The sequence below is a fragment of the Parambassis ranga genome, chromosome 2 (genome assembly GCF_900634625.1).
Source record: "Parambassis ranga chromosome 2, fParRan2.1, whole genome shotgun sequence".
Lineage (NCBI taxonomy): Eukaryota > Metazoa > Chordata > Actinopteri > Ambassidae > Parambassis > Parambassis ranga.
In genome coordinates, this window is record NC_041023.1 from 22027632 (window position 1) to 22039283 (window position 11652).

At 40.7% G+C, this 11652-nt stretch overlaps 3 protein-coding genes across 3 annotated transcripts; 2 read left to right on the forward strand and 1 right to left on the reverse strand.

The window, feature by feature from the left end:
- Window positions 1-2082: 2082 nt before the first annotated feature.
- snrpf (small nuclear ribonucleoprotein polypeptide F) lies at window positions 2083-3931 on the forward strand. Its single transcript, XM_028399293.1, has 4 exons — window positions 2083-2211; window positions 2697-2822; window positions 3204-3268; window positions 3664-3931. The coding sequence occupies exons 1-4, from the start codon at window positions 2209-2211 to the stop codon at window positions 3728-3730; spliced, it is 261 nt and encodes an 86-aa protein (XP_028255094.1). The 5' UTR covers window positions 2083-2208; the 3' UTR covers window positions 3731-3931.
- A 104-nt stretch (window positions 3932-4035) lies between these two features.
- amdhd1 (amidohydrolase domain containing 1) lies at window positions 4036-8203 on the forward strand. Its single transcript, XM_028399580.1, has 10 exons — window positions 4036-4221; window positions 4413-4519; window positions 4969-5033; window positions 5108-5385; window positions 5459-5684; window positions 5778-5902; window positions 5972-6065; window positions 6137-6297; window positions 6375-6514; window positions 7716-8203. Exons 1-9 carry the CDS (start codon window positions 4085-4087, stop codon window positions 6478-6480), a joined length of 1299 nt encoding a protein of 432 aa, XP_028255381.1. The 5' UTR covers window positions 4036-4084; the 3' UTR covers window positions 6481-6514; window positions 7716-8203.
- On the reverse strand, window positions 7068-11241 carry LOC114431906 (tetraspanin-9). Its single transcript, XM_028399581.1, has 9 exons — window positions 11057-11241; window positions 10413-10457; window positions 10114-10187; window positions 9776-9967; window positions 9337-9411; window positions 9152-9253; window positions 8922-9053; window positions 7478-7561; window positions 7068-7394 (listed from the first exon to the last, which is right to left on the reverse strand). The coding sequence occupies exons 3-9, from the start codon at window positions 10174-10176 to the stop codon at window positions 7323-7325; spliced, it is 720 nt and encodes a 239-aa protein (XP_028255382.1). The 5' UTR covers window positions 10177-10187; window positions 10413-10457; window positions 11057-11241; the 3' UTR covers window positions 7068-7322.
- Window positions 11242-11652: the final 411 nt, after the last annotated feature.

Below are 11652 nucleotides of genomic sequence, written 5' to 3' on the forward strand. Positions count from 1 at the left end.
AATGAAACAGATTTTTACCCTAAAAAGCTTTTAGTAAAGAAATCACACTACTTTTTATCATATTTATTGAGTAACATGTTCATTATATAAATGTTTTGGTACTTTCCGCTGCTGATGCTGCAGACCTACATCCAGCCTGATGAAAACCTGATTTGGTGTGCAACTGAGTGCTCACATCCATATTTCTAACTAACTGGCTTTAGATGCAGAAGTGCGCACACACACACACACACAGTGATTCTGGTGACGCACTTCAGATTGCACCAATTGGTTGCTTGGCTGAAGCCGACTGAGGACCTTTGTTGACAGCACTGTTGGTGTTTATACAAAACCAGTGAAATATGCAAGGCAATAAACTGTGAGCTCTTTAATTCCAGTTTCCACATGACCATCTTCATAATGAGGAATGATATGAAAAATGAACTCAGGAGCAACTTTAAAACCAGCTTCAATTAAACCACAGTGTAGCTTGTATGAGCAGAGCACAGCACCCCCCTGTGTTTAAAAATGGCATTAAAAACAGATAGGAAGGTGGTGTTGTAAAACTGTTCTTTCAGCCCCAGCCCAGTTGGGTCAAGCTCCACTGAACACAGCATGGCTTTGGCTTCTCTGTCTGCTGTGTAATCAGACGATGACCTGCTTTCTCTGGATCTGACCCATGTCCAATAAGCAGTGAGCCAAGTTAAACTATCTCACCTGTTCACTGTGTTCTGTCTGTCTGTCTGTCTGTCCCTGCTGCTGCTCTCTGTGAGGGATTTAAACTCTTTTAAACCCAATTTCCAGGCTTTGTGCTAAGCTAAACTAACCACCTGCTAGCCGTATAGCTTCATGCTGGACACTTCCCTCAGCTCATTTGCTCGACAGGCCCACTCAGTTACACCAGCTTCAGAAGGCCATGTGGCCATTTCTTGCACATTTCTGGCTATCTTTACTATCTTTTACTTTACTATCTTTTAGTTCATTTCATTTTTCTGCAGGGCTGTTGTTAGTACACAACTAACATGTTTTAAGTGTACTAGAGCAGAGCAGAGACGGGGCCCTCTGGCCCTCTGGCCTTCTGGCCCCTGGCTCTGCTCTGAACATACACATCGTTTTCATGCCATACACAGTGGCTGATGGACAGGTGGGTTAATTAGACACAAAGGTCAATTCAAAAAGGACAGGGAAGAAAAATAAGCTAAATGATGTCAGGACACGAGTATGTCAAACATGCATCTAAAGCTTTGGTGCAATTTGAGAGGAATTTTTCTGACAGAACCCAGCCCTTTACTGTAGGAAGTCAGGTGTTAGTTTTATCCATTGTATCAGGTTCGAACTTGTCTGATGCTTCAGCAACAGTCGAACGCTTCAACACAAAAAAATGTGAAATCTTCAGACGGTTTGTGCCTGGAGAGAAATAGCTGTCCAGACAGAGAGCCCGCTCGACCCAGATATGACAGTCATTTCACTTTTCTTGCTCCTAAACAGGCCAGTTTTCAATTATGAAGAATAACTTTGTAGAAGAGTTCATGTCAAAGTGACATAAATAGAGCAGGTAATGTACGTACAGTACAGTTCAACTCAGGGCGGACAGAGAGTGATGCTGGAAAATGTGACTTTATTTAATTACATGAGAAACTTTTAAGTTTATTATTGTGATTTAAGGAAAAAAATAATATATATCATTCAGCAATAGAAAATCATTTACATTCTGCCAATAAGTTACTGAAATTTAATTTCCTCTATATATCGAGTTACCATAAAAAGATCATACATGTTGTCAATGGTAACAAATCCTGAAAACAAATTAGTTTTCTGAATATCAAAAGTTAAAATGTATCTATTTAAAAATCTATATTACAGTTTAAATCCTAAATGTCTGTTTAATACATATTTTATGACATGAATTTACTATAAATTAGTATTTATTATGAATTGAATTGAATAAACCTCTCTACTTGACTCAATTTCATAGATAAAAGCCAAACATACACAATTAATGACCATAAACAGGAGTCAGTGACTTAGATTTGCCCCCGTTGCAGTGGGACCGTCGGGCCGATAGGTGGCGGTATGTAAAACCTAAAAACTTCTCGCAGGTCACAGTGTTGGATGTACTTCCTGTTCGGCGGTAAAGCGTGTGCTGCTGGTCTTGTGAAGTGCAACGTTATTGTGACGAAAACATACCAAACATACCTAATTTAAAACCAATTATTTAACCCGAACAAAATGGTGAGTTCATCTTTGAAATCTTTAGTTATAAATTCACCGAAGAGTTTGTAGCTTTGTTTGTTTTTATCAGCACCACGCAATGAAAGTAACTAGCTCGTTTGCTAGTTAGCATTAGCTACATTAGCTTTATATTCATAACTTAGTTTGAATGAATTCGTTCGTTAGGCGTATATATGTATACACGCAGTATAAAGTGTTATCGGTATCTATTGAAAGAATTAGAACTTTATTTAAGTTCTCAGGTGTTTCTTTTGTTTATGCGTGAAATGTTTGAGTTTGTCTCGGCTCTTTACAGAGAGTCGGAGCAGCCAAACCGCATTCTGAAATCATCTCTGCTGTAGATCAGGTTTATGGGATAATCCTAACTTATATGGCATATTTCCGTCGGGTTTTGCGAGTTCTGCAGGTTCCTACTAGCTTGTTTGAAAATGAATGTGTGTGTTTACGTATGTGTGTGTACTTATCTCTCTCATGTTTTGTTCCAGAGTTTACCACTGAACCCAAAACCTTTCCTGAACGGCCTCACAGGCAAACCCGTGATGGTGAAGCTGAAGTGGGGGATGGAGTATAAAGGCTACCTGGTGTCTGTGGATGGATACATGAACATGCAGGTGAGAACTGTTTTTATTGATCAGCTGTGATCATTAACATTCCAGTTTGCATGAAGGAAATAATCTGGGACTAGGTGTTATAAACCACACAGTTTACCTTTCATTTTGCATGGACTCATTATGATGTGGTTATACCGGTACATATCTGCAGTGGGGCTGATAGCATGAGTCAGTTATGAATGTTGGGACTCCTGCTCAAAGAACATGTTTGTCTTAAAATCTAAAAATTCTACAAGCAGCTTGGTGGATTTCTTGGTGCATTATTGTCCCCTTTTGTGTTCAGATTTTAATGCAATTTAAGAAGCAGAAATGTAGAACAGAAGTATGGAGGCTTAAAAAAATAATGAGACTTACATTATTTAAACCACAATTTTGTAACAGCTGGCAAACACAGAGGAGTACATAGATGGAGCATTGGCTGGCCATCTTGGTGAAGTTCTCATCAGGTAAATACTTTTTCATTTTTATCTCATAACCTGTTCAGTTAAAGCTTCTTGATTAATTATGTTATTTTATGTGTATTCTTATCTTTAGTCTTGCTGGGATTGTAATGATTTGTGTTTTCAAAAAGTTGACAAAATTACACTAAACACTTTAGATCTCAGATTACTTAGATCAAAATCCTGATAATTTTTTAAAGCAGCTTTATTAAATTAAGAATTGCATCATGGGGAAACAGAAACTAGTTGAAACTTGACACAGCAGACATTTTGGCATGATAAAAAAAACACTGAATGCCCACTAGCTTCACTAACCTGTGTTAATATTTAACGTGTGATTTTCAGTCAGTGTTTAAAGTGAAAATCTTCACTCTGATGGTGGTTCTGTTTTATCCCCTCAGGTGTAATAACGTTTTGTACATCAGAGGTGTAGAAGAAGAGGAAGAAGATGGTGAGATGAGAGAGTGATGCCTCGGCCTGACGTCCTGAGTGCGATTGTACCTTTGTATTTGAAATAACGTGTGTTTGTGTTTTCACCATGTGAAACTGATGGAATGGGTTTAGGTTTTTTTTTCCAAGCAGCATTGAAATGATTCCTTTTTTACTGTATGTGAGGCCATTTTTTGTTATGATACAGACACAATAAAGTGATTATTGTACCCTTTCTTACCAATTGTCTGCTTTCTTCCCTCCTCTGTGTGGGTCCTCCCCTCTTTTTAAAGTGCACTTTAAACTCTGCTCTCCTGGACAAATATTTGCTTGTTCCCAAACTGTCTGGTGAAACCCGCTAACTTGTGAAGGCTTCGCTCCGAGTGAGTCACAATGTCCAGAAATCACAGGTTACTGGTGAAAAACGCTAAACAGGTGGTTTTGATCTGCAACAACGGAGAGAAGTTCCTGACCAAAGATGGCGTGCAGAATCTCTGTGTGATTGAAAATGGCAGCGTTGTGATAGGGAGGTAAGTTTAATAGTTTAGGGAGGGAACATGGTGGGTTCAGTAGATTAGATGAAGTTTGATGAAAGCTTTGATTTGTTGTACAGTTTTGTGCTTTTTTTTTTTTTTAGAAAACATGACACAATGCAGTGGCTCCTTACACAGTGTGTCTTCTGTATAGATCATATGTTTACATTGATGATTTCTTTATCCAGTGATGGGCTGATTAAAGCTGTGGGTCCTGCAGAAACCATCAGAGTTCAGTATGCAGACGCTTCCTTTGATAAAGTGATCGATGCTACAGGAATGTGTGTCCTGCCTGGTGAGTTTCAGCTGATAAGAATGTTAGGATTTACAAAGGCATTCATTTTAAAGGCACAGTTCACCCCACAATCAAACATTCATGCTTTTCCTTTGGCTTGGAGATGCAGAGTTTGTGCCTCCTGTCCATTTAAAAAAAAAGTATGATGCCCTGTATGTGGTGTTCAAAGTACCCAAATAAAATTACAGAATCTTCCAGAAAAAACACACACGGTAACCAAAGTAACTTGGGGTTCAGATGGATAAACACAAAAACAAACACTTTTTAAATTTTTTTTATTAAACTTTAAGGACAATATTTGCTGTTAATTAGGTCTTGTCAATAATATCCCTAATTCTCAGTAATCATGTCATAACCAGATTTATCATGTGATAAACCTTTGTAGGGGGAACCAGTGGTGTGACTGACAGATTGTACATTGAGTCCTTGAGTTAATATTCTTGTTTCAGGGCTGGTTGATGCTCACACTCATCCAGTCTGGGCTGGAGACAGAGTGCATGAATTTGCTATGAAGGTAAGTTATCTCACACACACACAGAGTGTATTTTGTAACAGCCAGCCTCCATCTTTTAAATGCTCCTCTTGCAGCTTGCAGGTGCCACCTACATGGACGTGCACCGAGCAGGTGGAGGGATCCACTTTACGGTGGAGCACACACGAGCTGCCTCCGCCTCTAACCTCCTAGCATTGCTCTGCAGCCGGCTAGTTCGGATGCAGCGAGCGGGCACCACCCTGGTGGAGTGTAAGAGCGGCTACGGCCTGGAGCTGCAGACTGAAATCAAGATGCTGCAGGTGATCGAGGAGGCTCGGCGCTCTCTGCTCATTAACATTTCCTCAACCTACTGTGGAGCCCACGCAGTTCCCAAGTGAGTATCATCCACCTCCAGCCCATCCTGAAAAACCTTCACCCTGCCCCCTCCTCCTCTCATCCTTCCTCAGAGGGAAGACGGTTGAAGAAGCCACAGAGGACATCCTGCAGGTTCAGCTGCCTCGTCTGAAGGAGCTTATGTCAGCCGGAAAGCTTGGAGTCGACAACATTGACGTGTTTTGTGAGCAGGGAGTGTTTGACCTCAGCTCCACCCGCTCCATCCTGCAAGCTGGCAAAGACATGGGCCTCAACATCAACTTCCATGGAGACGAGCTTCACCCCATGAACTCTGCTCAGGTACCACTGTCTTCTGGTGCTGTATGAACCAGCTCACCTGGCTGCATATTGTTGAGCTGTGTGTGTGTTTGTGCGCATATGTGTGTGTGTCAGCTGGGGGCGGAGCTTGGAGCCTTAGCCATCAGTCACCTAGAGGAGGTCACAGATGAAGGAATCGTTGCCATGGCAAAAGCAAAAACCGCTGCTGTGCTGCTGCCAACAACTGCTTATATTCTGCGGTAACCTCTCAGACACACTTACACATGCACACACACTTTGTGGCTATCTAGTTATGGGTGTGTGTTTAGGCTGCCCCAGCCTCGGGCCAGAGACATGCTGGACGCTGGAGTAATCGTTGCCCTCGGCAGTGACTTCAACCCCAATGCCTACTGCTGCTCCATGGTGAGTAGAGCTGGAGGTGAGCAGCTGAACGCCTGCCCCTCATCTTCATCTTCCTCTGTTATGTTCCTCAGCCGGTGGTCATGCACCTGGCCTGTGTCAACATGAGGATGTCCATGCCCGAAGCTCTGGCTGCGGCCACCATCAATGCAGCCTTCGCCCTGGGCCGCTCACGCACACATGGGTCTCTGGAGGTCAACAAACACGGAGACCTGCTGGTCCTAAATGCAGCACGGTAAATGAGCGGCAACACTCGGAACTGAACTTTGATTACAAAACAGTCAGCTTACAAATGCACGTGTCTGTCTGTAGGTGGGAGCACCTGATTTACCAGCTGGGAGGACATCAGGAGGTCCTCCGCTACGTCGTCATTAAGGGAAAGATTGTCTATGACAATGACAAAACCATGGACCTGTGACCACAGACGAACTCCTGCTGTATCAGACGTAAAGGTAAGAAATTACGTTTTGATTAAAATGTCAAACATTCAGCTCACAGTCCAGAGCAACAGTCTAGAAGTCTAATTTTAGTTCAAGTTAACCTTTCACATTGCTGGTAACCTGTCCCAGTTTTGTCAACAAGTGTTTTGCTAGTGTTTTGCTACGTTATTCTCATAACTTAAAGAATACTGATCAGTTTTTAAATCTACAGTAGTATGAGGGCTTCAACTTAAATAATATAACATGGTAGAGAAGTCAGAAAACACATACCAGGTCTCCTTTTAATAGCAAACTGAACATGTTCTTTCAGGTAGACTTTCGCCGTTCATGCTAAGCTAACAGACGCTAGCTCTGATTGAATTTAGTCAATGCAGTGACCAAGGCTGAAAATTAATGTCATTAAAACAGTGTTAAATCATCCAATAGACTGATGTAGATAAATGTTATCTGACTTCTCTTGTCAGTAAAGTGTATTGTAAGTCAGCAACACAGTGATGACTTGATTAGTCACTGATCACTTAATTGATGTGACCCGGTCAGCCTGTGTAATGAAACAGAACAGATCTGTGAAGAGTGCTGTATACCTTTATTGAACATGTTAGTACATAATGTTTATCTAAATATGTTTCCACAGGCAGTCAAATCAGTCTCCTCATTATAGTGTGATTAAAGGGTAACAATATAAAAACTACTTTAAATGCTATTCACAAAAATAACTAGGTGCATAGACGATAAAGATAAAAGGCTGTAGTGGCACACAGGATAACTGGCTTACTGTTATTACAAACAAATGCTGGACTTTTTGTACCGGAACACGCCGTCAGGCTTCGTACTTCTTCCCTGCTCGGTGGATCTGTTGGTACAGCGTCATGGAGAAAGCCATACCCAGCAGCTGGAAACATGAGGCCACACTGCAGTTATTTATCTAACAAATACACATGGACCTGTGTGTGTGTGTGTTAAACAGCTGCTCACCTGTATGACCAACACACACATGGCAATGGTTCCCAGAAGGTGTTTGTTGTCATCCAGCCACTCCTCCACCTTCTCATAGCAGCCCTGCAAACACACAAACAGCTGTTACGACAGAGGCAACAACTAGAACTACTGCTGTTATAACAGCGACAACATTTATCATATTCACTTATGCTTTTCTGTGTAATATAAATAAGATGATTTCCTTTTGTTAACATCCACCATTTTGTTTCTTGAGGTCTGACACAGAGGAAGAGCTCTCCAATGATGAAGAAGACAAAAGGACATCTTCAAAAGCAAAAAGCAGGGCAGGCATCTATAAGAACCTTTCCATTTAAGAATTTAATGACTCTTAATCATCATACATAAATATATATATATATATATATATATATATATATATATATATTTGGGTCATTCCATGTGAAATCAATACTATGGAGAAATCCAGAGTTTTAGGTCTGTAAGTGTAGCCATTTTTAAAATACAGCCCTTTGAAATTTTAGTCTTTTTTCTTAATTTTTGGTCGATGTGCTTTCGGCCAAGTTTAAGCTTTTACTGCACGGCCTCTGTTGCATGTAGGAATCTGGCGTTTGCTGCGTAGGGCTAACTTTTTCCGTAGAATCAGAAAATCTAATCTCAGATTTTTCCTATCTCGAATAGTTTGGGTGTGATAAAGGCCTAAAATGGCCAAAAACCAATAAACGCAAAAATTTGTCTAACTTCTATGCATCAGAAGTCTGAAAAGTCTGTAAATATGCAAGATGGAGAGTTAATATTTGCTACAGCTATAGTGCTATATATATAATATGTCTCTACCAGAAAGTAGCACCAGTATATTGATATCTTACAAAGAAATGGCACAGGAAGTATTTTATTATGTCATCTTTTACAATTTTTGTTTTTACAAAAATGTGCAATATTCAAAGCCATATTTGACCATGTTGACAGTAATCCGGCTCCTTCATTTTTATACCACAAGCTTGATAGCATGATGTGGTGTGAGTATGGTTTTGGTGCTGTGTAGTTTTTAAGTTATTAATTTTTTAGTGTGGTAACATTTACCTGTACTTTTCACATCTGCCAACATCAGACCACATTAAAAAAAATCTTAAACAACAAAACTTAAACACTACACTTAGCACTGAAACCATATTCACACCACATCATGCTGAGATATGTGAGATCATGTGGTACAAATATGAAGGAGCTGGATTACTGTCAACATGGTCAAATATGGCTTTGAACATGGTTTTTAAAACATGTTTCTTATTGTGTAAACTATTCTGGGGGAAAAACAGGAAGAAGCACATATTCTCTGCTCTTTCTGGTTGCATATGTGGGATCCACTGAAAATGAAAGTGTCTATGATAATGAGCTGTGTCCACAGTGTGACTCCTTCATCAGTTCTAGGGAACATTAGTAGTAAGATTTCATGACTGACCCGTGTCCAGAAGGCGTTGGAAGCGTTGCGTCCACAGCCCTGGAAAACCTGCTGGCAGCAGCTGTCAGGAACCACGTGTTCATGCAGGGAGGTAAACCAGTCCTGGTGGTTCATCACACCACAACACCTCCACTGGAACAGGCAGGAGAGGAGGAAAGGGTTAAACGCGATGAATCAAACTACAGTATCAGCAGTACAGAGCCTCATCTTGTGTATGTTTCACTGCGTACCTCTCCCTGGATGGTGTTCCACGCGTCCCTCAGCCCAGCATTGTTGTCAGTGTTGTAAAGCACCAGACCTTCCTTCAGGTCCCGTCTGGCATTTTCACTCACCTGCACAGACAGACGGTCGGAGGTGGATCATCAGATGGGACGTAAGCGTCAACAAATATGAAAGGCTTGTTATGTGCATTTACCTTGTCAGTGTAGACAAAGAAGAGGATGAGGAGGATAAGTTCAGCCAATAGAATGATCAGCAGAACGATGAAGAACTGGTTTAAAAGAAGACAATATTCATTATCATTTAATACAGCATTAAGGCAATGAAAAAATTTATTATTTTACATTTTACTGTTTTACATTTGTACGTGTTCGTTTTTTCTTCTAAAGTTTTTGTAGATCTTATTTTCTTGTAAATCTGATATACCGTATACATAAAAAAATTGTGGAATTTCATCTAAAAATGTGTGATTTGTTTGTTCACATTTTGCAATTGTGTGATTTTTTTTATATATTTGATTGTGAGTTTCTGATAAATAAAATAGTTTATGTTTTTCTTGTGAATTATAATTTAGCTGCTCCAGCATTTATTAAAAAAAACATGAAAATAAAGAGTGTGTATAAAAGCGTACTCACACTCAGCAGCAGGCACTTGTTCTCCTTAATGGCACCCAGGCAGCCCAGGAAACCTGTCACCATGACCACAAAGCCCAGGGTGATGATGAGGTTGGCCGCGGAGAGCGATGGGAAAGAGGGCGACAGGGTGGCGAAGCTTCCCTGAGAAACCGACAGCCACACGCCGACTCCCAGCAGCCCACAGCCGCCCAGCTGGAACACACACAGGAAACTGAAACACACTTCCTGCTGATCTTATGACAATAAAGTGCTTTAATTGCTGCGCTGATCCCACTGCTACATCTAAAGAATATTTTTCTGATGAAGTGTGTGTGTGTGTGTGTGTGTGGAGGTAGTACCCAGAAGAACAGGTTGAAGAGGAAGAGCATATATTTCACACAGCAGATGCAGCCGCGAGCCATGATTGGACCAACTAAAAAAGGACAGACTTTGTTAATAAATGCAAAAATGCATAAAGTCCAGTCAAATAATTACAGGCTACACTTAGAGTGTGTTTGTTGTTGCAAGTTGTTTGTTCCATCAGTAAAACCACACCTTGTGATTCACAGCCCACCCTGTGTCACATTAAAACATAAAAAACTCTAAACCGTTTTCTCTGGAGTCACAGTGAAACCACAACACAAAGAGTTAAACTTACCACTTCAACAAGCAGGAGGAGGAGGAGGACGCTGTGGTGATAAACCTGTCACACACAGGCCAACAAATATTAACATGTTTACATTTACACAACAGACAGAACCAGAGTCGGAAAATCTAAAGATCAATCTGGATTTGAGTGACGTTTTAATCAAAACACTATAGACTTTACACAAAACATGTTTTAAAAGCAGTGATGTCATCATCTAAGACTGGAAATGTAAGAACGTTTTTTGAACTCAACAATAACCATTTAATTTAAACCATTTTTATTTATTTTTTTAAATTAAAATACCTTAAATTAAATAAACCATTGTAAATAAATTCTTCATGTTTCTAACAGACTCTTTATTTGTTGTTTATCTGATCTTTAGTTGTTTATTGGCCGCACTGGGATCCTCATCCCGACGTGACGTCACAGATCTGAACTTCACTCCGTTTTTCAAAGTTTTCGATAAAAAGTGACAGAAACTAACCGGCGCCATATTTAATATGTGACATATTTCTACTTTTCCGATAACAAAACGGGTTCGAGTCTGCAAACAGAGCTCCAACCAGCGTCAGGCCGTGGTTGTTTCCATGAGCATGCCGTCGGAAAAAGAAACGAGGAGGAAGAAAAGAGGAGGAGGGGGGACACTTTCATACCGCTGCCTACGAACTGGAGCTCATCTTCCCAGGTCTCAAGCTTCGGCCGCAGAACCCTTCACATGCTGCTCTCCGTCACATCAGCCGCTTTTAACAACATAAATCCTGCAGTGGAAAAACTGCGAAGTCCGTTTGGAAGTTTCCTCGATGGCTGGAGGAGGAGGAGGAGGACGGGGAGGAGGTACGGTTCTGTGGAGAGGGCGGAGCGCAGCGAGAGGCGCAGCCGGGCAGGAGGCGTGTCGATGGGCACAGAGGGAGCCGACCTGCCCGCTGACAGCTGCACCCAGTGGCCATCGGCGGTACTGCACCCACAATAACTTTCGTGCCAGAACTTTTAACCTCACCACATTAGTTTTAGAAACGTGTACATTTGATTTCATAACTTTTCACTTAACGTAAGATATAATAATACTTTGTAAGGAATGGGGTCATTTACTATTACAGTATACACTGAAAATCTTCAATCAACTTTCTTAGAAAATCAGGAATTCTCTTTGCAGTCAAAATATATAAGATAACACTGTGAATAGAGACTATTCTTTAAAATTGTGTTTGTTTTAAGAACATTCTTTTAATTCTTTATTCTGATCAATATA